The 26,462-nt window shown below is 41.2% G+C and overlaps 1 protein-coding gene and 1 long non-coding RNA gene across 2 annotated transcripts in view; one reads left to right on the top strand and one right to left on the bottom strand.

Moving 5' to 3' along the window:
- The window catches only part of txndc11 (thioredoxin domain containing 11), a 36,443-nt gene that overhangs the window by 381 nt on the left and 9,600 nt on the right, over nt 1-26,462 (top strand). Inside the window, exons 2-7 of the mRNA XM_062964596.1 lie at nt 3,470-3,686; nt 4,212-4,309; nt 5,643-5,772; nt 7,727-7,820; nt 20,420-20,532; nt 23,134-23,334. Coding sequence (XP_062820666.1) covers nt 3,470-3,686; nt 4,212-4,309; nt 5,643-5,772; nt 7,727-7,820; nt 20,420-20,532; nt 23,134-23,334 — 853 coding nt within the window. The remainder of the gene's footprint in view (nt 1-3,469; nt 3,687-4,211; nt 4,310-5,642; nt 5,773-7,726; nt 7,821-20,419; nt 20,533-23,133; nt 23,335-26,462) is intronic.
- LOC134294227 (uncharacterized) lies at nt 1,205-14,948 on the bottom strand. Its single transcript, XR_010001194.1, has 2 exons — nt 13,071-14,948; nt 1,205-3,716 (listed from the first exon to the last, which is right to left on the bottom strand). It is a non-coding gene; the product is annotated as an uncharacterized LOC134294227 (long non-coding RNA).

The following is a 26,462-nucleotide window of genomic DNA, read 5'->3' as shown; positions in this document are numbered from 1 at the left end:
CCTTTCAGCTTCAAAGCCTGGTTGCTTCCTCTTGTCTGCTTGTGAATGTTGCAATTAGCCCCCTTGATTGGCATTGAATGGCCTTTCATCTTCAAAGCCTGTCTGCTTCCTCTTGTATGATTGTGAACGTTGCAATTAGCCCCCTTGATTGGCATCGAATGGCCTTTCAGCTTCAAAGCCTGGCTGCTTCCTCTTGTATGCTTGTGAATGTTGCAATTAGCCACCTTGATTGGCATCGAATGGCCTTTCAGCTTCAAAGCCTGGCTGCTTCCTCTTGTATGCTTGTGAATGTTGCAATTAGCCCCCTTGATTGGCATTGAATGGCCTTTCAGCTTCAGAGCCTGGCTGCTTCCTCTTGTATGCTTGTGAATGTTGCAGTTAGCCACCTTGATTGGCACTGAATGGCCTTTCAGCTTCAAAGCCTGACTGCTTCCTCTTGTATGCTTGTGAATGTTGCAATTAACCTCCTTGATTGGCATCGAATGGGCTTTCAATTTCAAAGCCTGGCTGCTTCCTCTTGTATGCTTGCGAATGTTGCCGTTAGCCACCTTGATTGGCATTGAATGGCCTTTTAGCTTCAAAGCTGCTTTCTCCTAACAAAAGATTCCCCCAGACAGGAAGCAGCCAGGCTTTGAAGCTGCAAGGCCATTCAGTGCTAATCTTTCTCCCACCCCAGATAGATAAAATCCACTTGCCTAGTTTCCAACAGACCTCACAACCTCTGAGGGTGCGTGCCATAGATGTGGGCAAAACGTCAGGAAAGAATGCTTCTGAAAGATGGCCATGTAGCCCGGAAAACTCACAGCAACCCAGTGATTCTGTCCATGAAAGCCTTTGCCAATACAGTAAAGTCTCACTTATCCAACAAACGGGCCGGCAGAACATTGGATAAGCGAATATGTTGGATAATAAGGAGGGATCAAGGAAAAGTCTATTAAACATCAAATTAGGTAATGATTTTACAAATGAAGCACCAAAACATCATGTTATACAACAAATTTGACAGAAAAAGTAGTTCAATACGTAGCAATGCTATGTAGTAATTACTGTATTTATGAATTTAGCACTAAAATATCACAATGTGTTGAAAACATTGACTACAAAAATGTGTTGGATCATCCAGAACGTTGGATAAGTGAATGTTGGATAAGTGAGACTCTACTGTCTATATTCATATCTGTTTTATAGACACATAGCCTGAAGGTAATCGTAATAATACATTTTATTTTTACCCACTTCTCCTAATGGCTCAAATTGGGGTTCAACAGAGTAAAAACATATGAACATACAGTAAATAGGTAAAAATCCATCATTATAAAAACATACACCAAACACAGGGTGCTAAATTGACCTATAGGCTTCAAATTCAAAACTTCTAATTCAGAGTTTTAATAACAATTTTGTACATGAAACAAAGTTTGACACCAGAAGGCAAAGATGCCAGTATCTTTGTGGATCATTTCAAGTTTTGGAAAACTGTATTATTATTATTATTATTATTATTGCATCTGCTACAATTTTACACAAAGGCATGACCTTACTAATCTGTATCAATGTAGGAAAAAAGGACTACATGTAGGACTCATGTAGCACCTTTGAAATCAAATTGTAAACAAAAGATACTTTGTCTATGCCTGTAGCAGACTATGACTGTAACTGTGAGTTTATAATCCTCTGAAAGTATCTCAGAAACTTGTGTAAAACTATACTCAAAACGCTTCCCCCCGCCCCTAGTCTCAAAGGTGCTCCAGGATTTCTTAGTCTCTTTAAATATTGACACATATATATCATGGAAAGGAATGGACCAGGAAGCAGTGTGCTATGTGCTGTGCGTGTGTATTTGTTCTGCCACGTCATGTTTAACGTGTCGCTTGCTTTGAATGTACAGAAAGCAGGAGGAGGGCATTTCCTGGGGGAGAAGGCCCACATTATTTGTGCAAAAATTAGAAACCTGTCTTTTCTCAGGTGCTGTGTTTTTTTCACTGCTTGACACCACAAAATGTGCCTTTTGCAGGAAAAGGCCGTGATTATTATTATTATTATTATTATTATTATTATTTTATGACACAGAAAACAAGATAGATATGCTGGATTTCGTATCACAAAATCACAAGTCAAACACTTCCCAAGTGTCTAGGACTGTGTGATGTATTTTCAGATGATGCGTGCCAGTCCCAGCAGGGTGGCCTTTTGCAGTTGGCAGATCGTAATTTTGTCAGTGTCTATTGTTTCCAAATGCCGGCTGAGATCTTTTGGCACGGCACCCAGTGTGCCCATCACCACTGGGACCACCTGCACTGGTTTCTGCCAGAGTCTTTGAAGTTCAATCTTGAGGTCCTGAGTTTTTCCTGTTGTTTTTCGTCAATGCGACTGTCACCTGGGATGGTGACATCAATGATCCAAACCTTGTTCTTTTCCACAACTGTGATGTCTGGTGTGTTGTGTTCCAGAACTTTGCCAGTCTGGATTCGGAAGTCCCACAGTATCTTTGCGTGTTGATTTTCCAATACTTTTGCAGGTTTGTGATCCCACCAGTTCTTTGCTACTGGGAGGTGGTACTTGAGGCATAAGTTCCAATGAATCATTTGGGCCACATAGTTCTGCCTCTGTTTGTAGTCTGTCTGTGCGATGTTCTTACAGCAGCTGAGGATATGATCCATGGTTTTGTCAGCTCCCTTGCACAGTCTGCATTTTGGGTCATCAGCTGATTTTTTGATCTTGGCCTTAATTGCATTTGTATCATTATTATTTATACTCTGCTTTTTCTCTCCACAAAACACCTTAAACAGGTATAAACTGCAGAGTGGCTTCCTTAAATGTTCTTAGGCAGCCCATATTCCAGTTGACTGTAGTCCCTGGGAAAGCCTTCCCGTGTTTTTAGGTGCAAGAAAAGGAAGTTGTATCGTACTGGTAGAATCATAGAATAATAATAGAGTTGGACATGATCACATGGGCCATCTAGTCCAACCCCCTGCAAGACAGGAAAAGCACAACCAAAGCCTCCCCGACAGATGGCCATTGAGCCTCTGTTTAGAAGCCTCCAAGGAAGGAGCTTCCCCAGACTCTGAGGCAGAGAGTTCCACTGTTGAAAAGCTCTCCTTTTGATCAGGAAGTTCTTCCTAATGTTCAGGTGGAATCTCTTTTCCTGTAATTTGAACCCATGGCTCCACTAAGTTCTAGAAAGGAAGCTTGCTCCCTCTTCCTTATGAAACCTTTTCACATATTTAAACACGGCGATCATGTGTCTTCTCAGCCTCCTCTTCTGAAGGCAAAACAGACCCAGCTCTTTAAGCCACTCCTCATACTTATCAAACTTGTGACCTTCCAGGGCTTTGGGACTCCAGCCCCCAGAATTCCTGGCCATTGAAAAAGCTGCAAATAGGGATTTCTGGGAGTCAGAGGGACACATATTTGAAGCCTCTGTTGCATTGAATAGAGGGTCTCCTGACGATTGCATCTCTTTCCCCAGCCGTGCCAAAGACGTCACCTTGCCCGCCAGGCCTCCAGTCAGCTTCTTTGCTCTGACGTCTCCGGTCCACGACCTTTTCCTTGGGCAACTGGACCACGCAGAGGACATCCGGCGTGACTCGGATGTCAGTCTTTTCTACTTCTATGCCCCGTGGTGCGGGCAGTCCGTCGCCGTCCGGGAGGAGATCGAGAAGGTGGCTGGCATCCTGGCGGACCAGGTAGAAACCTCATAAGGCAGCAGCGGTCATCTGTTGAGAGTTTTCACAACAAGCCACATTTGTCAGAATCCAATTATCACTGGGACAGAAAGTGAAGTGAAACATTTTGTATATATATAAAATGCCATCAACTGCAGAGTACACTACTTTCAGTACCCACAAACAGAAAAAAAAGTTTTATTTATATACAGGCGGTCCCCAAGTTACAAACAAGAGAGGTTCTATAGGTTTGTTCTTAAGCTTAATTTGTTTGTAAGTCGTATATATATGGGGTTACACTTAAGAAATGTCCCTGTTCCAACTTTTGCTCATCCCTGAGTCAGTGTTTGGCCAATTCCCACCTGCTGCTCCCAATGCACATGTTTTTCTCTCTTCTTCCGTCCCTTGGGGAAAAGTCCAGGGGTTAAGAAAGGCTTCCCAAGGGCTGCCTTTTCCTTATCAGCTGTGCCCTTCTGCACATGACTCAGAGAAGTCATTCCTGGATGATCCCAAGCCTTTGGGACTCATGGGTTTCTTTGCTTGCAGGTCCTGTTCGTGGCCATCAACTGCTGGTGGAACCAAGGCAAATGTCGGAAGCAGAAGCAGTTCTTTTACTTTCCGGTTATATATTTATACCATCAAAGGTAAGGCTTTGACTGGCTTCTTTATTTTCTCTCCAGGTAGGAAAGGTAAAACCTGTTCTTTGGGAGGCAGTATAGGTTATGACTTTTAAATAATAATAAAATAATAATAATAAAACTTTATTTATACCTCGCCACCATCTCCCCGTGGGGACTCGGGGCGGCTTACATGGGGCAGTGGCCCAAACAACATAAGGACAAAATATAAGCAACATAATACAAATCACAATATAAAAAAGATAAAACAGTAATACAATATATCAATTAAAACAACAATAAAAGATAAAAAATTGATTTAATGAATATATTGCACAAGATTTCCCTAGCCTAAAATGATGCATTTTAATATATTGGGTTTATGGTTCCCGTCCCCTTGATCTGGTCATGTAAGTGTGATTTATTGTTATAATTGTATTATTTTACTTTGTTTAATAATGTGTATTATGTTGTTATGTAATGTTTGTCTTGCTTTTATGACTGTAAACCGCCCTGAGTCCCATCCGGGAGATAGGGCGGTATATAAATAAACTTTTATTATTATTATTATTATTATTATTATTATTATTATTATTATTATTATTATTATTTAAAACACATAAATGGTAAGACCGTAATAAATACAGGATAGATTATTAAAAACCCTCTGGGGCTGATTAATTAATGACTGTAAATCACATTCAGTGTTTATGAATAAGCAGAGGTTGGACGGCCATCTCTCAGGAGAGTTTTGATTGTGCTTTCCTTGCATGGTAGATGGGGGTTGGACTGGGTGGTCTTTGGCAGTCTCTTCCAATTATGTTGTTGTTGTTGTTGTTGTATATTTTTGTCTCAGATATTTTAATATGAGTACTGTATGTTTTAATATGTAATTGTATGGGTGAGCAGGTCAATGTGTTTAATTAAACTTCTGATTCAAAATAAGCAATATTCCCATGTGAAATGAAACACTCAGGTCGAGGGAGCTGTTTACAAGTAAACAAACATTTGGAACTTTCTTAAGACTGAATGCAGCAATTATTTTTCTTTCATCACCTTCCACTTGTTGTTTGATTTCTGTTGTATTTGCCCAAATGTACAGATCTGTTGTTGTTGTTATTGTTGTTGTTGTTGTCGTCATCCCCATTAAATTAGTTGCACATTTAAAGGTTGAGCAGGAGGAAGGGGTTTATTTGCATTGACAACAGAGTAATGCAAATTATTTTTGTGCTCTTGAGCAGTCAACTAAGAGCCACCAGCTTGTGATGATGTGGATCTTATCTCTGTAAACATACCGGTTTTAGAGCCCCATTTTCACTTTCAAACTTTTCCCATTTCATGTTTCTTTCTTTACTTTTAGCTTTGGGCCCATTGAGTACAAAGGCCCAATGAACGCTGTTTACATTGAAAAGTTTGTTCGCCGTGTGATGACACCCCTGCATTATATTTCATCCCAATCAAAACTACAGCGGTTCCTGTCCCATTATGAAGTAAGTTGCCTCTATTTTCTGGCCTCACTGTTCATGGATCCTAGAATGCAAATTCCGGATTTATGTTTTTTCCAGTGCAATAGTACTACTGTCTACTGAACTGTATTGTTTTAATCATTGTCTTTTAATATATGTATTTCATAGAAATACATTTCATATACATATTTTGAAGAGTTTTTTTTAACTATGTTGTGTCCTGCCTCGAGCCAAGAGAAGTGGATAAGAAATAATAATAATAATAATAATAATGTAAAAGTGTAGGGAAAGACATCCTGTGTCTACTAAATTTTAAGCTTTGTTCTGTATATTTTATAAAAATATGTATTTCATAGAAATATGCTTCAATATGTGTATTTTATGGAGTGTTTTATGATTATGTGTTTTTAACTATGCTGTGCCCTGCCTTGAGTCACAAGGAGAGGCGAATAAGAAATAAAATGATTATTATTATTTGAAACACAACAAGATGAGTCCACAGCAGACACTCTGCTGGCTGTTGTACTGGATCACACGCCGGACACTTCCCAAATGTCTATTATTATTATTATTATTATTATTATTATTATTATTATTATTACTACTACTACTACCTGTTTCGGCAGGCTTTTGATCTCCGCTATTGCTGTTTTTAAATTGCTTAGATTTTAGCTGTTTTTGTAAGCCAGTCCGAGCCCTGGGGGAGTGTTTTTAAGATATTTTTTTTAAAAGATATTTTAAAGATATTATTTTAAATTTAAATAATAAAATAAATAAATAAATACTACTACTACTACTATTATTTCCTTTGTGAAATACCTAGACCTGTCTTCTCTAGACCTCACTCATTTTGAAAGCTCCATGGCTTTCCTGAACTTGTTTCCTGCCCAGTAAATTTCTGATAAAGTTCTCTCCCTTGCAAAAATAAATTCTAGTCTGGAATTGAGCCAGAGACAGTCACACGGTCAAAGAAATATTAATGGGTTGATAGAGTCGTTTTCTGATAAAGCGATTCAGACTGTATCAATGTGCAAGATAGTGGTTTTGCAGGAAGAGATAGTGGTTTTGGTATCTCTGCAGTCAAGTGATGTGCATGTGTTGCAACTGATAAATTTGGAATTCGGGCTGTGGCGCAGCTGACTAGTAACCAGCTGCAATAAATCACTACTGACCGAGAGGTCATGAGTTCGAAACCCGGGTTGGGTTAAGCCCCTGACCATTAAATAGCCCGGCTTGCTGTTGACCTATGCAGCCCCGAAAGACAGTTGCATCTGTCAGTTAGGGAAATTTAGGTACGCTTTATGTGGGAGGCTAATTTAACTAATTTACAACATCATAAAACTGCCAGCAAAACACAAGGAAAGGAATGAGGAAGTACAGCCACCAGTGGACAGTGAAGCAACAGCTCCCCCTGTGGCCGGAATCGTGAAGCTGGAAAAAAAAAAGTTAAATGCCTCTGTGTCTGTCTATATATGTTGTTTGTCTGTTGGCATTGAATGTTTGCCATATATGCGTTCATTGTAATCCGCCCTGAGTCCCCTTCGGGGTGAGAAGGGCGGAATATAAATACTGTAAATAAATAAATATATAAATAAATTCCTTTTCTCTCTCCTTCTGACTCCCAGTACTTTCCCCATAGATTTGGAAACATTTCCTGAGTAAAGTCTGTTTTCGTCGCAAAACCCAAGGGGCGGTTTTCAGATTTATTCTCCTCTTCGTTCCATAATAAAGTTGAAAGCCACAAGGGGGAGCCCGTGGGAAATAGCTGAATATAGCATACAACTTGTGGGAATTGCAGGGAATAGAACTGACTACTGTTTCCTTTTTCACTCCTGTTTTATCAGGGGCATGGCAGCTAGATGGTGGAGGGTCCCTGCAAGGGACAGTGGAAAGAGCCGGGTGTCTTTAGCCTGGAAAGGACAAGATGGAGGGGGACAGCCACAGGCCCTTAAGGTGTATTTTGTTTGTGTCTTGGCAGCCCGGCGTCTTGGGATACTTCGAGTTCAACACCTCCCCCCAGCCCCCGGGTTACCTGACGTTCTTCACCTCAGCCTTGCATTCATTAAACAAAGGTGAGTGGAAGCATTGCCATTGGGAAGGCGTGAGGCCATTTGGGGCGGCATAGTTTGCTTGCAAGTGGCAAAGGTTTTCATCTAGTTATACTGGCTCCAATACCCAGCAATACCCAGATGTGGTCTTTTGTAATGCTATTTATTTGACATAGGCATAGTTTGGTTTTGGGTTTTATGAATGCTCCAACTAGAAATGCATGCGGTTCTCTGGATGTAGGATGCACATGGGCCTTTGGATGTTCATGGACTAATCTCCAATGGTCTTGGTTCCATCCCCCCCCACCCAGTGCAACTCTGCAATCATATTCTGGCACGCCGTAGAATTGCTATACCGAGCAATTCTATACTGTAGAATTGCTCTAGACTGAGCACTGCTTTTTTCTCCCATCAGAAGCTCTTCATTTGTGGGTCCTGATCCCAAACAGGGCCCCTTTTGTTCAGTATTAAGTTCCCTAAAAATGGTCCATAGTGAAAGCTTTCTGGATATCATCTGATGGCTGTTTGTAGACATTTACATGAATCTGTTGCACGGTGTTTACAGTGGACTCTACAGAAGATGCTACATCATAAAAAGGAAATAGGTCTGTTTAGCAAGCCTTGCAAATGCTGGTTTATTTTCAGTAACAGTTTGGTTTCACACCTGTTTCATCTACCTACGCCTGGAGGTCATATGAATATTTCTCAGGTCCAAAGGGATCACATGTAGGAAGGGTTTAAAAAGCCCTTCTCTAGCAGATCTAGAAAATCCCTAGCGTTTGGATGTGGGTAAATTAAATTGCAAGTACCGCTCCTAGGGGGGGCCCTGGTGGCACAGTGTGTTAAACCGCTGAGCTGCTGAACTTACAGACCAAAAGGTCCCAGTTTCAAATCCTGGGAGCGGAATGAGTGCCTGCTGTTAGCCCCAGCTCCTGCCAACCTAGCAGTTCGAAAACATGCCAATGTGAGTACATCAATAGGTACCGCTCCGGTGGGAAGGTAACGGCACTCCATGCAGTTATGCTGGCCACATGACCTTGGAGGTGTCTTTGGACAATGCCAGCTCTTCGGCCTAGAAATGGAGATGAGCACCAACCCCCAGAGTCAGACATGACTGGACTTAACGTCAGGGGAAACCTTTACCTTTACCTACAGAAGATGCTACATCATAAAAAGGAAATAGGTCTGTTTAGCAAGCCTTGCAAACGCTGGTTTATTTTCGGTAACAGTTTGGTTTCACACCTGTTTCATCTACCTATGCCTGGAGGTCATGTGAATGTTTCTCAGGCCCAAAGGGATCACATGTAGGAAGGGTTTAAGAAGCCCTTTTCTAGCAAATCTAGAAAATCCCTAGCGTTTGGATGTGGGTAAATTAAATTGCAAGTACCGGTCCTAGAGATATGTTCCAAAGGGCAAGAAGCACAATGGAATACAGGCTTTTTTTGTAGGTGAAAGCCAGAACATGCTGCTTACAAATCTTTTCCACAGGCAACTCATGGCATTGGTCCTCCAACTGCAAAGCAGGCATTCACACACACACCCCTAACCAAAGGCTCTATTTTAGGCAAGGAGGGGCTGGGAGGGCCAGGCCTCCCAGCAGTGGACGCTGTCACATAGGGAAGCATGCAGACAATGGCTCTCCGAAAAGGAGCCCCCAGTGCTGTTGTTTCCATGTTCTGGTGGGAGCAGAAGCATTGATTCACTTCCCATTAACCCTGTTGGACATTTGCGGGTGGAAATTGGCTTCAATCTGCGTTGGAGCAAAGCGCAGAGAGAGCGCAGGGCCTTTTTAGGAAACTGGTGGCAGTAATGCTCTTGCCAAGTTTGAAGCATTTAGTACAGAATGTTGGGGGGGGGGGGTTGGAGGTACCTGTGGCTCTGCTAAATAAAGTCTGTATTGTGAGGGTCTGTATTGACCCTTCTGCAGCCTTGGAAACAATGTATATTGGATATTGGAAGGAAGACTCTTGATGTGCGGAGAGCAACCTATACCTATTTACTTGGTGCATCGTGGGCAGGAGATATCTGGAAGAGGTCATTGCCCTCCAAAGAAGAGCTCTGTCCTCCAGTAGATGTGTTGTTTTTTCTCTCAAAAATGAAGCAGTTCTGTGCCTGGCTCTCCAAATGTGAAATACTCCAGTTGCCCTTTAGGACTCCTGCCTTTTCATACCAACCTGAGAGCCAGGAAAATAGTTCCATCTTGTCTCCTGTGCCATAGCAACATGTTATGCTAATTTACATATATTATCTATATATATAAAAGGGTAATGAAATTTCGGCCTAGGACAAAACAACAAAACTACACATTCCAGAAACACTAAACTTGGCAGCACAACCCCTCATCCATGCCTCTACGTTCATACAACAAAAAGAAAAGAAAAATAAAGTCCTAATTAGAGGGAGAGGAATCATTGTTTTTATCCAATTGCTGCCAGTTAGAAGGCTAAGCTCCACCCACTTGGTCTCCTAGCAACCCACTCAGCCCAGGGGAAGGCAGAGTTAGGCCTCACTTATTCCACACTGCCTATAAAATACAGATTATCTGATTTGAACTGGATTATATGGCAGTGTAGACTCAAGGTCCTTCCACACAGCTATTTATTTATTTATTTATTTATTTACAGCATTTATATTCCGCCCTTCTCATTCCGAAGGGGACTCAGGGACTCATATTACACATATAGGCAAACATTCAATGCCTTTTAACATAGAACAAAGACAAACAAACATAGGCTCCGAGGGGCCTCGAACTCATGACCTCCTGGTCAGAGTGATTCATTGCAGTTAATTGCAGCAGGCTTGCTCTCCCACCTGCGCCACAGCCCAGGCCTAACCCATTTATAATCTTCCCATACCCGTACTTCGCCACAGCAACGCATGGCTGGGCACAGCTAGTATATATATATAATATACAATAATTTATAAATATGTACTATATTGTATATACTTATAATATTGATAATAATATTATAATGTAATACAATATTACACTAATAATAATATAATATAATAATATAAATTATATATTATATATTAAATGTAATATTACTAATAATATTACCATATACAGTAGAGTCTCACTTACCCAACATAAATGGGCTGGCAGAATGTTGGATAAGCGAATATGTTGGATAATAAGGAGAGATTAAGGAAAAAGCCTATTAAACATCAAATTAGGTTATGATTTTACAAATGAAGCACCAAAACATCATGTTAGACAACAAATTTGGCAGAAAAAGTAGTTCAATACGCAGTAATGCTATGTAGTACAGTAGAGTCTCACTTATCCAAGCTAAACAGGCCGGCAGAAACTTGGATAAGCGAATATCTTGGATAATAAGGAGGGATTAAGGAAAAGCCCATTAAACATCAAATTAGGTTATGATTTTACAAATTAAGCACCAAAACGTCATGTTATACAACAAATTTGACAGAAAAAGTAGTTCAGTACATAGTAATGTTATGTTGTAATTACTGTATTTACGAATTTAGCACCAAAATATCACAATATATTGAAAACATTGACTACAAAAATGGCTTGGATTATCCAGAGGCATGGATAAGCGAGGCTTGGATTAGTGAGACTCTGCTGTAATTACTGTATTTGTGAATTTAGCACCAAAATATCACGATATATTGAAAACATTGACTACAAAAATGGCTTGGATTATCCAGAGGCGTGGATAAGCGAGGCTTGGATAAGTGAGACTCTACTGTAATTACTGTATTTATGAATTTAGCACCAAAATATCACAATATATTGAAAACATTGACTACAAAAATGCGTTGGATAATCCAGAACGTTGGATAAGAGAGTGTTGGATAAGTGAGACTCTACTGTAATGCTATAGTAGTACAATATAGTAATTTAATGCTTATATTGTGCTATGCTAATAATATATTGTATGTACATTTGATTTGTAAGCTGCTCTGAGTCCCCTCCGGGGTGAGAAGAGCAGGATATAAATGTAGTAAATAAATAAATAAATAAATAAATAATGAATTTTCCCGCTTCCCCATTGGAAAAACAATGTTTGCTTTCTAAATACACCCCCCAAGAGGCCCAAGTCATGAGTTCTCCCTCTGAGGCCTGAAATGTGTACATGAAGCATATGGGGCAGAGTTCGCCGATAGGGCAACACGCTGCTTCCATGTTTGTGTATTTCCTGCCAAGAAGTGGCTTCATTGGAATTTGCTATTTATCCTGGACCGGGTTTAGCTTGGCTGCTCTTGCCATTTCTGCGGTCAAAGGAGAAAGTGCCAAGAAAGCTTTTGCTTGGAGATCCTTGAATTGCCTGTATCGTAACTCTCCCCTTGTGCTCTTTTATGATTCCCAAAAGGCCAAACATTTATGTGTTTGTGGATTTAGAGGAGGATTGAATCATCAACACAGAGAATCCTGGAGTTGAAAGAGACCCCAAGGGGCATCCAGTCCAACCCCCTGAATGTGTCTGTCTATCTATCTCAGGGGTCCCCAAACTTTTTAAGCAGAGGGCCGGTCCACAATCCTTCAGACTGTTGAGGGGCCGGATTATCATTTGAAAAAAAATACAAACAAATTCCTAAGCATACTGCACATGTCTTATTTGTAGTGCAACAACAACAACAACGAAAGAATACAATATTTAAAAATGAAAACAATTTTAACCAACATAAACCTATTAGGATTTCAATGGAAAGTGTGGGCCTGCTACTGGCCAATGAGATAGTCAAGTTAATTAGGATTGTTGTTGTTGTTGTGTGCCTTCAAGTCATGTCAGACTTTGGCCAAGCCTAAGTCTAAAATTAATTATTTATTTACTGCATTTATTTACTACATCTATATCCCACCCTTCTCACCCCGAAGGGGACTCAGAGCAGCTGTATATACATACAATATATTATATTATTGGCATAACACAATATTAGCATTATATATTACTATCTTGAACTATACCACTATACTATTGTTCTGTCATGCGCTGGGCCTGTGACTGACTGTCTGTTATGTAGGACATACGCTTTACGCCCAGCGGGAAGCCAGGGGCCTAAAGAAGGGTCGTCGAGGAATTTTCCTGAAAAGATGGCCTTGAAGTCTTTAAAGAAATAACCAAGTCTTTATTGACGAACAAATAATAAATCTTCAAGGAGTCTTGTCCCACAGGACAGGCGATAGGCTTTGAATAACTGTGAAAACCCTCTTATAACCCTTCCCAGGCTATCTGTTATCTGGGCCTAGCTAGTCTGGGACCCACTGCCAACTCCCAAGTGCGTCTGGTTGTTGAGTGGACCTACCAGCTGAGGCTTTCAGATGTTTCTGTGCTGTTGTTCTGTATCCCTGGACAGTCAACATCCCTGGGGTTCTTTAACCTTGGTGCTCTTTATCCCTGGTGGTCTTTATCCCTGGTATTCTTTATCCCTGGTATTCTTTATCCCTGGTATTCTTGAAATAGGAAGCCTTTTACGGGACGAGCTGGTTTATGTCCTACAGCTGAGCTTTCTAAGAGAGACTAACTTAAAAATGGCTCCTTCCCTCCCAGAGCCCTGAACAGGGGGCGGAACCAAACTTAATGGTGATTGACAGGTGGCCTGTCCTATGGCTGCAAACATTTGCAGCAAGAAAGTAAAATAGAAGGTTCTGGTACAGCTGTACCAGCACAACTATTATATAATATGTAATATATACCATATCATTAATATTATTATATGGTATTACTATTAGTATCTATATATATAAAAGAGTGATGGAATCGCGGCACCGAGCAAAACAACTAAACTACGGGGCTCCCAGCCTTGAAATTGGACAACACAACCCATCATCCACGCCTCTAGGTAGATACAATAAAAAATCCCGTCAAAAACCTCCATGGGACCTTAAAACCCCAGCCGTCAGCCTGGCTGGAAGACCCCATGGTGGTCGGAGGAGGAGGGGCCTCCACGCGGCGGGGCCATGGAGTAAACATTCTCAGGCCGTGGCGGGGCCACAGCAGGCGTGGAACAACCCCCCCCCAAGCACCACCTCCTCCATGCGCCACAGGCCGGAGGGAGCCCCCCCCCGACCCACCTCAGCCTCCCGAGGCCGCGAGGCCCCAAGGTTTCTTTTCTTTTTCTTTTCTTTTTTTGGGATGTGGAGGCCTGCAGAGCCGAAGGCGGGGGGGGCTTCCAGAAAGGCCCCCCCTCCCCATGAAGACCATCGCAGGCTCCTCGGTGCCCCGCAGCCCTCAGGGCGGCCCCAGCCACGAGAGAGCCGGAGCCCGAACCTTCCCCCCCAAGATCCACCTCCGCCTCCCGCCAGGCCGGAGGGAGGCGGCAAGGACCAAGGTTTCCTTTCTTTTAACTCTTTTCTTTGGGAGATAAACACCTCAAGGCCGGGAAGCGCCCTGGCCCCAAGGAGGGAGGCCCCCAGGCCGCAATGTTTGGGTTTAGGTTTTTTTTAGATGGAGGCCTCTCAATTCCAGAAAGGAAACAACTGGGCCAGCTAACATCTCCCAACAAAGGATTCCCCCAGGCAGGAAGCAACAATATAATCTCTAAAATCAGGACATTAAATAAAGAAAACACTCTGAAAATGGGAATTCCAGAAAGGAAACCAACAGGGCCAGCTAACACCTCCCAACAAAGGATTCCCCCAGGCAGGAAGCAACAATATAATCTCTAAAATCAGGACATTAAATAAAGAAAACACTCTGAAAATGGGAATTCCAGAAAGGAAACCAACAGGGCCAGCTAACACCTCCCAACAAAGGATTCCCCCAGGCAGGAAGCAACAATATAATCTCTAAAATCAGGACATTACATAAAGAAAACACTCTGAAAATGGGAATTCCAGAAAGGAAACCAACAGGGCCAGCTAACACCTCCCAACAAAGGATTCCCCCAGGCAGGAAGCAACAATATAATCTCTAAAATCAGGACATTACATAAAGAAAACACTCTGAAAATGGGAATTCCAGAAAGGAAACCAACAGGGCCAGCTAACACCTCCCAACAAAGGATTCCCCCAGGCAGGAAGCAACAATATAATCTCTAAAATCAGGACATTACATAAAGAAAACACTCTGAAAATGGGAATTCCAGAAAGGAAACCAACAGGGCCAGCTAACACCTCCCAAAAAAGGATTCCCCCAGGCAGGAAGCAACAATATAATCTCTAAAATCAGGACATTACATAAAGAAAACACTGAAAATGGGAATTCCAGACAGGAAACCAACAGGGCCAGCTAACACCTCCCAACAAAGGATCCCCCCAGGCAGGAAACAACCAGGCTTCCAAACAGCAAGGCTATTCAGTGCTGTTCAGCCTAACCAAGCAAGATTTCCCCTTCATAGTACACCCTCAGGGTTTCAAGCCATGAGGCTACTTCGTCTCATTCAGCCTGCCCAAGAAAGGATGCCCCTATGTAGAAAGCAGTCAGTCTTTGAAACAGCGAGGCTATTCAGTGCCATTCAAATTGGCTAAAAAACCATTTCCCTACAACGCAAGTACCCAGCCTTCCAAGCAGCAAACCTATTCCATTGTATTCCAGCTCACCAAACAAGGATTCACGTAAGGAGAAAACACCCAGACTTTAAGACTGCAAGGCTATTCACTGCTATTCCAACTGGTCAACAAATGATTCCCAACAGCCACAGCAACGCGTGGCCAGGCACAGCTAGTTATATTGTATAATGTAAGATTATTATCAATATTATATCTATATACAATTTATTATATTATTAAAACTGATATAAAAATATTATATTATAAAACTGAGGGCGGGGGGGCAGGTAAATGACCTTGGAGGGCTGCATCCGGCCCCCGGGCCTTAGTTTGGGGAGCCCTGATCTATCTCATAACACCCTAGAGTTGGAGGAGATCTCAAGGGCCATGCAGTCCAACCCCTTTCTGCTATGCAGGGATACACAATCTAATCCCTCTGGACAGATGGCTATCTAGCCTCTGCTTATATTCCTCGACCTTTCCTGCATTGGTCACACTTCTCCTGGTTATCTGACATTACCTCAGGGCTCCTCTCATCCCAAATCGACCTCAAACGAATCTGTAGCACTTTATCTATGTTTTGAGTTTACAACATATAATGTGCACTTTGCTCATCTACTATTACAACCTCACTGTTTTTAAATTCTATGTTTTTAATAAGTGTGTTTTTATTCTTTTTGGTTAATGTGCAAATGTTACAACTGGTGCATGTCATTGTTTATTGATGTATTGTATATTGTTATTGTTTTGTATTTGATATTTCTGGGAGCCGCCCCGAATCCCCTCCGGGGGAGATGGTGGCGGGATACAAATAAACTTATTTATTATTATTATTATTATTATTATTATTATTATTATTATTGTGGATTTGTCAAATAATAGAATTGTCGCCCCTCTGCATTCATGGATTTGTTTTGTATGTTATCTCTAGGAATCTCTATATCCTCCAGTGTAACCCTATGGTCAAAGTTGGCCATAGAGTTGCATTGGAAGACAAAGGGATTCCTAAAAACATAAACCGTGCTTTGGAGTTTCTGCTATTATTATTATTATTATTATTATTATTATTATTATTATTATTATTATTTTATGACACAGCAAACAAGATAGACATGCTGGATTTCGTATCACAAAACCACAAGTCGAACACTTCCCAAGCGTCTAGGACTGTGCGATGTATTTTCAGATGATGCGCACAGATCCCAGTAGGGTGGCCTTTTGCAGTTGGCAGATCGAAATTTTGTCAATGTCTATTGTTTCCAAATGCCGGCTGAGATCTTTTGGCATGGCACCCAGTGTGCCCATCACCACCGGGACCACCTGCACTGGTTTCTGCCAGAATCTTTGAAGTTCAATCTTGAGGTCCTGAGAGCGGCTGAGTTTTTCCTGTTGTTTTTCATCAATACGACTGTCACCTGGGATGGCGACATCAATGATCCAGACCTTTTTCTTTTCCACAACTGTGATGTCTGGTGTGTTGTGTTCCAGAACTTTGTCAGTCTGGATTCGGAAGTCCTACAGTATCTTTGCGTGCTCATTTTCCAATACTTTTGCAGGTTTGTGATCCCACCAGTTCTTTACTGCTGGCAGGTGGTACTTGAGGCATAAGTTCCAATGAATCATTTGGGCCACATAGTTGTGCCTCTGTTTGTAGTCTGTCTGTGCGATTTTCTTACAGCAGCTGAGGATATGATCAATGGTTTCGTCGGTTTCCTTGCAGAGTCTGCATTTTGGGTCATCAGCTGATTTTTCGATCTTGGCCTTAATTGCATTTGTTCTGATGGCTTGCTCCTGGGCTGCAAGGATCAGGCCTTTTGTCTCCTTGAAGGAACAAGACTCCCCCAGATTCCCAGGTGCCAGTATGCTCCACTCTCTTGCCACCAGCTCTTCCTAATGTTGGGGTGGGATCTTTGAACCCATGACTCCATTGTGTCCCAGTCTCCTCCATGGGATCTCCTTTCAAATACTGAAACATGGCTGTTCTCCATCTGGGCTCCGGCGCTTCAGGTGTGCTCTGCCTTCAACACGTGCTGTTCCTGTACCCGCTCCATCCATTTAGAGGCAGCCTTCAGGAGAGTAAATACCAGCGTCTTCGGTTCCTTCTTTTGGGCCCAAATCCCTCCTCCAGTTGCTTCATCAATTATGGAGCGTGGAACCTGAGACGTCTGTTTGCAAGCGGGAAGCCAAAGCCTCTTCCTCTTGGCAGGTGAAGTCACTTCATCAGCAGAATCAGGAAGGGGATGGGATGCGGCCGGGAGAAGCTGTTCCTACTTGGGATTTGTCATTCTTCGGACTTCCAGGAGCCCCATTTGGAAGGAACACAGACGGCAGGAAGGAATTCATTTGAGGAAAGCGGATGATGTGTGTGTACTGTTTGGATCAGAATGAGATCACTGAATCCTAGAGTTGGAAGAGACCCCAAAAGGGCCCTCATTTTGCCAGGCAGGAAGGCACAATCAAAGCATCCCTGACAGATGGCCATCCAGCCTCTGCTTCAAACTCCCAGAGAAGGAGGAATATTGGAGAAACATAGATATGCACGTAAACATCCTGATGCATGTTCTCGTTCAGGAGAAGAATGAACACACAATGCATTGGCCTCCACCTGAGTGGTATTTATAAAGACCATCTTTTTTTTACAGCTAGATAACATTTAATGTTTAGGTTTTGACCTAAGACAATTGCATGGGGCATAGCCATAGCATCATCCGGAAATACATCAGTGTTTTTCACCTAGTGTTGCGCTTAGGCAGAAAAAAAATGTCCTTATTGATCCTAAGGCAGAAAGAAGTGAGATGCACAGATACAGAACGGTTGATACCTGGCTTGAAAAAAGTCTCTCCAACTGGAGGATTCTATGAACAGTTTCTAAAAGGAGCTGAAATGTCCCAGTCTTTTGGGGCTGTGTATTTTTTTTCCAGAGAAGAAAGAGGCCTACAGCCAATGGGACACAGGGATGGTAAGGTGGGGAAAACAGCTGTTCAAAAAGCAGCGCTGGCTCTATATATATATACATATATATAGCGCTGGCTGGAAGATCCCTCCTCCTCCTCCTCCTCCTCCTCCTCCTCCTCCTCTTCCTCTGCAGCTCCAGAATGACCTGGATTTATCCATGGATAAAGGCTTTTGAAGGAGAGACCTTGAAGAGAGAGACTTGGGAGAAATCACCTGCATTGTGACTGCATCTGCAGCAAAGTTGCGCCGTTTAATACTCAGAAAACTTCGGGAGCTTCTGTGGCTCTCTTTTCCTTCTGGCTCTTGTGGAACAATCATCGACTGTCAACAGCGTCTCTTGGCTCTTGTTCTGTCCTGGCTTTTCCTTTTGCAAAACTGAGCTCCTTGCCATGTTTTTACTCACGGAAAGAGAGGCAGAAGGGAAGGACCAGGGCAGAAGGTTCTCTTTTTTTTCTGGGCAGTTCTGCAGTCCACAAAAATACATTGGCTGAGGAAAACAGCAGACATCCCTTTCTGTCTCCTGAACCATACCTCTCAATTCTCCCATACTTGACAGACATCTCCGTGTTCCTAAATGAGTCCCCTTCCGTAGGCTGGCAAAAGGTTAAGCTGTCACTTTTCATTAGATTTCATTTGAATGGTGCCTTGCTTTTCGAGGAAAGGCTGGCACGGAAGAGAGAACCGTTTTCACTCCCTTCTCCATTATTCAGCATTCTGTGCCCCCTGGGTTTTGGGGCGGTTTAGTTTTCATGTGGGATATTTCCGTGGCAGATGTTAGTGTCTTGACATTTGCTGCTTTTGCATTTTGTAGAATACCGTATATACTCGAGTGTAAGCCGACCCGAATATATGCTGAGGCACCTGATTTTACCACAAAAAAAAACTGGGAAAACATTGACTCCAGTATAAGCCGAGGGTGGTAAATTTCAGAAATAAAAATAGATACCAATAAAATTACATTAATTGAGGCATCAGTAGGTTAAATGTTTTTGAATATTTACAAAAAGCTCAAATTTTAGATAAGACTGTCCAACTCTGATCAAATTATTATTCTCATCTTCTTCAATGTAAATGTGCTTATGTATCCTTTTAATAATATCCTTTTAATAATAATAGAGTAAAATAATACATGTAATAATAATACATGTAATAATAATAATAATAAATACAGGAAAATAATACAGTAGAGTCTCACTTATCCAACACTCGCTTATCCGATGTTCTGGATTATCCAACACATTTTTGTAGTCAATGTTTTCAATACATCATGATATTTTGATGCTAAATTCATAAATACAGTAATTACTACAAAGCATTACTATGTATTGAACTAATTTTCTGCCAAATTTGTTGTATAACATGATGTTTTGGTGCTTAATTTGAAAAATCATAACCTAATTTGATGTTTAATAAGCTTTTCCTTAATCCCTCCTTATTATCCAACATATTCGCTTATCCAACGTTCTGATGGCCCGTTTGCGTTGGATAAGTGAGACTCTACTGTACATGTAATAATAAATAGAATAAAATAATAAATGCAATAATAATAATAAGATCAGAGTGAAATAATAAATGTATTAATAATAATAATAATAATAAAAATAGAGTAAAATAAATGTAATAGTAGCAACAATAATAGAGAAAAATAATAAATGTAATAATACCAATAATAATAGAGAAAAATAATAAATGTACCATATATTCTTGAGTATAAGCTGACCCAAATATGAGTCAACCAGGACCCTCACCTGAGTATAAGCCGAAGGGCTGAAAACTAGGCTTATACTCGAGTATATACAGTAATCTTTTTTCGGGTTTTGTTTTCTCCATTTTGTGCTGAAGAGTCGAAAGAGCTGTTTTGCACACAAACACACCCAAGATGTTCTGAGATCCTGGGATCACTATCAAGTATAGAAATAAAAGAGTTTGGTTTTTTATTGTCGTCGTTGTTCTGTTTATTTATACCCAACTTTCTCTCTCTACAAATGAGTCTATCCGGGGACTGAGGTTTTCCTATGGGTCACTATAAGTGAGAAATGACTTGGAGGCACACAGCAACAGTGGCAATGATATCTGCTTATATTTCCTGCATGTCATTGTTTCTTTGTGTATGTTTTTATGAGTTTATTTCTCAGAGTCTCACGTTGTGTGTCCCAAAGGTCCCTGGGCCTGTTTGCTTCCCTTAGTTTCCTCTGATGTCTCTTTGCAGATCACCTTGGACCCATCCACTTTGGGGTGATTACGAATAAGCAGGTTGCAAAGGAGATCCCACTGACCGTCTCTGGCAGCATCTATTTGCCTCGCCGCCTCAACGCATCTCTTGTGAGTAGCTCTACTTTGCGTTTGGATCCTCTCTGGTCTGTATTCAGCCACCTCTATTGGAACAGTAGATGGAGAAGTGCTGGAGTGCAAGAAATGCAAAAATATGACATGAAGGAGTAGATCCAAAATGGGTCCTCTTTTTATTTTATTTTATTTTATTAAAGGGGTAAATGATAATCAAACAAACATACATACAATTTAAAAACAGGGTTGAAATATAGGATGATAGTGAGGGAAGCCTGGGAAGGGAAGTGGGAAAGTGAGGGGATTGGAAAGGGGCAAAACAGAAAGGAATAGACAGGGAGGGGGTTGGGGTACATTGAAAACTTCCATTCTTTCCGCTTCTCGGAAGAATTTCTGTAATATACATTTCTGTCCGTGTCCTGGTTCATTTTCCCATTGTGGTTCTTTTATTACTGTATAAGTCCAATTTTTCCCACTTTGTGTTCCTTATCGGTTTACCTCTAATTTCTTTCATATAAAAAGTTAATTTGTCCATATTCTTTATTTCTTCCAATTTTTCCAGCCAGTGTTCAGTCTGCAGGATCTGTTCTGTTTTCCATCTTTTTGCTATAGTTATTCTTGCAGCTGTTGAAATATATGTGAATAGTTTGTCATTGTTTGTGTCCAACTCAAATGATGTATCCAAAATTCCTAATAGGTAATATGGGTCCTCTTGAAGCAATTTTGGCGGCAGCCTTCCCCTTGTCTTCGAAATTAAACATAAAGCCTTCTCTCCATTGCGTTGCTGGCCAAGCATTGCAGAGTCCAGAACAATGATCCATCCCTGAAGGGAGAAGAGGGAACAGCTAATAAAGGAAATGAATCTTATGTAGTGGTGGCCAAAGGTCAGCCTTGTGTTATGATTGCAGAGGAGCTGTTTCCCCCTCTTTTGCTGGATAATTTCAGCAGTACAGATAGCTATTTTACTTGCTACCAAGCATCAGGTGCTAATTTTTGATCCAAAAATGTGTTTATTTCCAGTCTTTGCTTAGGAACAATACCTTGGTCAGACTCAAGTAAAGTTCCTCTGAAGCAGTGATTCCCAAAGTGGGCGCTACCGCTCCAGGGGGGCGGTGATGGCACCTATTAGGAGACGGGGGCGGGGCCAGGGGAGGGGCGGGGCCTCTTCCCAAGTGCCGGAGACAGGGCTGCTATCTCTCCTGAGGCGCCTGTTAGGACACAGAGGGCGGAGCTAGGGAAGGGGGCGGGGCCTCCTTCCAAGAGCCTGAGACAGGGCTGAGCCTCTATACCTCTCCTGAGAGGCCTTTTAGGACTAAAGGGCGGGGCTAGGGGCGGGGCCTCTTCCCAAAAGCACGAGACAGGGCTGAGCCTCTGTATATCTTCCCCTGAGGTGCTTGTTAGAACACGGGGGCGGGGTATAGAGGTTCAGCCCCATCAGGCACTTGGGAAGGGGCCCCACCCCCTCCTCTGGCCCCGCCCCCTGTGTCCTGGCAGGACAAGGATAGAAGCTCAGCCCTGCCTCAGAGCTCGTAACTCCGCGTTGATGAAGTGATCCATCTTCCCTGGATTAAATTGCTGGTCTTTTCCTCATCCCAGATCTTCACCTGATGGTCAAGCAGCAAAGAAATCTTTTTTTTAAAAAAATTATTAATGCTTTACAACATAAAATTAACAACATAACAACAACAACAACATAAAATTAAAATAGGAGGAAATATAACAAAGAAAAAAAGAAGAAAAAGAAAAAAGAAGAAAAAAGAAAAAAGAAAAAAAACACATAAAATTGACTTCCATCTCTTACACGGCGTCTTACATAAAAGAAGTTTTAACCATCATCTCCTCCATCATCGCACTCTAGTGTCTCTGTTTTACACAATGCTAAATTTTTACATACACTGATGTTATGCAGACTTTGTCTTCTATCTCAGTTTAAATAATTACTTTGAATTCTTCTTCTTTTAAGTAACTTTTGACCATTTCCCAATCTGTCTGTTTTTTTTTTTTTTTTTGGTTTTTCTTGGTTGTTTTTTAATAAATATGTTAACTGGTCCATATTCATTATTTCCCAGATCTTATTTGTCCAACACCTTATTTCCGGAATTTCTTTATCTCTCCAGTATTTGGCAAAAGTCATTCTTGCCGCGGTTGTAAGATAATAGAATAAGATTTCCTTGTTTCTGTCTTTTTCTATGTTTAGCATCCCTAAAAGCAAGTATTTTGGGTCCAGATCTATTCTAATCTGCAACATCTTTTGAATTTTGTAATGAATTTCTTTCCAATAGGCCTTGGATTTTTTGCAGGTCCACCAGCAATGGAAAAAGGTCCCTACCTGTTCCCCACACTTCCAACATTTGTTGGATGTCTTTTTGTGAAATTTTTTGTGGTGTCCAATACCATCTATAGAATATTTTAATCCAATTTTCTTTCATGTCCGTCGCATAAGTAAATTTTAGTCTGGTATTCCAACTTTTTTTCCCATTCCTCCAATTGTATCGGTTTCCCAAATTTTTTCGCAAAGAAATCTTGAAGTTGCTTCCTCTGGAGTGCCAACCGCAATCACTCCTGATAGAAAAGCAAACGCGTTTGTTTGTGTGTGCAATGGCTACATAAAGCATGGCTCTTCCCTCCTTTCCGCAGCTCTTCCCGCACGAAGTCATGAACTACACTGCCGAGAACGTGTGGAAGTGGGCCCTGGAGAACGGGGAATCCTTGGTCCGCTGGCTGAGGCCCCACGGAGGGAAGAGCCTCCTGCTGAGCAACGAGCTGAAGAAGGGGCCGGCCCTCTTCCTCTTCCTCCCCTTCGACCCTCTGGCCGAACACCAGCCCCTCGTGGAAGAGGTGAGCTGCTGGAACCATCTCTTATTTATTTCTTATTTATTTATTACATCAGTTCTACCCCGCCCTTCTCACCCATCAGGAGACTCAGGGCGGCTTACAATATAAACACACACACACACACACACACACACACACACACACACACACACATATATATATATATATATATATATATATATAAGCTGTGCCCGGCCACGCGTTGCTGTGGCGAAGTATGGTGGTATAGGAAATAAAGTATTGAGGAATTGGTGGTAGTTAAGGGAAAGGGTAAATGTTTTCCCCTGACATTAAGTCCAGTCATGTCTGACTCTGGGGGTTGGTGCTCATCTCTATTCAGTTCAAAGCAGATAATATAAGATTCTAAATGGGTTATATAGCTGTGTGGAAGGGCCTTGAGTCTACACTGCCATATAATCCAGTGCAAATTAGATAATCTGTGGAAGAGGCCTAAGTGAAGCCTAACTCTGCCTGTCCCCTGGGCTGAGTCGGTTGCTAGGAGACCAAGTGGGCGGAGCTTAGGCTTCTAACAGGCAGCAATTGGATAAAAACAATTATTCCTCTCCCTCTAATTAGGACTTTATTTTTCTTTTCTTTTTGTTGTATCAACCTAGAACCGTGGATGATGGGTTGTATTGTCAAATTTCGAGGTTGGGGGGCCTGTAGTTTTGTTGTTTTGTCCGCTGCCCTGATGCCATCACTCTTTTATATATATAGATATATATTCCATCAAGATTAAAAATTACAATAAAATTAAGAATATACATTAAAATATACATAATTATACATTTAAATATACATTTAAGGCACTTTCCATACCCAGGCGGGGTCTGTCAGTAGGTCATATATTCATATCTCATTTTTGCTGCTACTCATGCTCTTATTGGGTCATTTATATGCCATTTTCTCCCAAAATTGGGGCTCAGTTCAAAAACAATGCAACTAAAAACATACAAAAAGGAATGCCTGTGATTCTGCATTAAACAGGGTCATCCCTGTTCCTCTTTAGGGGTGAAAGCTGCAAAAGGAGGCCGTGCCTTTTTAATTTTCTCACTTTTCTTTGGGGAGAAAATTAAAGTTGGAGAAGGTAGGCCTTGGTGACCATATAGGCCCATTTCGAACCTTTACTGGTCCATGAAGTTGGCTTGGTCATAGAATCATAGAATCATAGAATAGTAGAGTTGGAAGAGACCTCATGGGCCATCCAGTCCAACCCCCCGCTAAGAAGCAGGAAATCGCATTCAAAGTACCCCCGAAAGATGGCCATCCAGCCTCTGCTTATACTCAATAATGCTGTCTTGGGCTGTTGTGAAAATGGAAAGGGACCTTGTGCCTTGCTTTGAAATACTATGCAACAAAATTTGAAAAAATGTTCTCTTCCTGGTTTGAAAGTATTATTTCTTTTATATTTATATAAATTATTTTTATTATGCAATTTGTAAGCAACTTGTATATTTCTTGTTACAAACAGTGATTGATAGTCTTTTCTCAGTAGAATAAAAAACACATCTTAGATAACCACAACCCAAATAACAGAATAATGTGTGAGAAAGCGAAAAGAAAAAAATAAAATAAAATAAAAACAGAACAAGATAAGACAAGGAAAAAAGAAATATAGATAGCTGGATAGCTAGATAGCTAGATAGCTAGATAGATAGATAGATAGATAGATAGATAGATAGATAATTTAACAGTTGCTATATTGTCTCTATAACTTCCAGAGATCTGGAAGTGGTCCTCTTTATTTTTCGCATTATTCATATGTTTAAATTTTATAGTTTAAAGAAAAAAGTTTTACTACATTTATTATTATTATTTTATTATGACACAGCAAACAAGATAGATATGCTGGATTTCATACCACAAAATCAGAAGTCGAACACTTCCCAAGAGTCTAGGACTGTGTGATATATTTTTGGATGATGCGCGCAGATCCCAGTCGGGTGGCCTTTTGCAGCTGGCAGATCGTAATTTTGTCATTGTCTATTGTTTCCAAATGCCGGCTGAGATCTTTTGGCACGGCACCCAATGTGCCCATCACCACTGGGACCACCTGCACTGGTTTCTGCCAGAGTCTTTGAAGTTCAATCTTGAGGTCCTGAGAGCGGCTGAGTTTTTCCTGTTGTTTTTCGTCAATGCGACTGTCACCTGGGATGGCGACATCAATGATCCAAACCTTTTTCTTTTCCACAACTATGATGTCTGGTGTGTTGTGTTCCAGAACTTTGTTTATTATTATTATTATTATTATTATTATTATTATTATTATTATTATTCTCCCAGGAAGTTTCCTTAGTCCAGTTCTATGTGAATATTTATTTTTTCTTTTAGTAAGTACTCTTTCATGGGTCTCCAATCTGTGCTATTTTTGGGGGTTCTGTCCTGAGCTAACCTTTGTGTCAATAAATCCGTATTATCACATCCATCACTTTAATTGTGCTAGCACTATTCTTGCCGCTGTGGTGAGAAAAAATATTAATCTATCCGTATTCTTATCTATTTGTGAGTCAATAGTTGTCAATAGAAAACATTCTGGCTTAAATTCAAACTTTTTTGTACAATTTTTGTCATTTTTTGTATATTTCGTGCCACAATTTCTTGATCTTCTTGCACTATCACCTGAAAGTATTATTTCTTTTATTAAATTGTTTGTGGTACTTACTTTGAAAGCAGTTGTTATACTCCAGAAACTTCGTTTTTGTGGTTAAGATTCAGTGAGATATTCATTGAAAAACTACAGCTAAATGTACGGCAGGGTGCCCTTCCCACAAAACACAATGTTTTTGCAGTTTAATCGACTTTTCCCATGTTTTGATGATAGAACCAATTAGAAAATGACATTTATAACCCAGGAGCAAAAATCTTGTTACATAGTGTAATGAGTGGCCTTTGCACATATCCTATGCAGCTTTAAGCGAAAGAGACAATATTTGCTAACTGCAGGCAAGCCAAGCAGAGGGAGAGAGATGTGCCTTTTGCCCATCAGCATCATTTCCCGCAGGGCTCCTTGTGACGCTTTTCCTGTGTTTGCAACCATTTGGGGAGCAAGGGACATCACACATCTCTTGCCAAATAGGGCCCGTTCTGATAAAACATCCCTCCTGATCTCATTCTCCTTTGAAGGGAACGGA

This window comes from Anolis carolinensis, unplaced genomic scaffold, assembly GCF_035594765.1.
Source record: "Anolis carolinensis isolate JA03-04 unplaced genomic scaffold, rAnoCar3.1.pri scaffold_13, whole genome shotgun sequence".
Classification (NCBI taxonomy): domain Eukaryota; kingdom Metazoa; phylum Chordata; class Lepidosauria; order Squamata; family Dactyloidae; genus Anolis; species Anolis carolinensis.
This window is presented reverse-complemented; position numbering and strand designations above follow the sequence as displayed.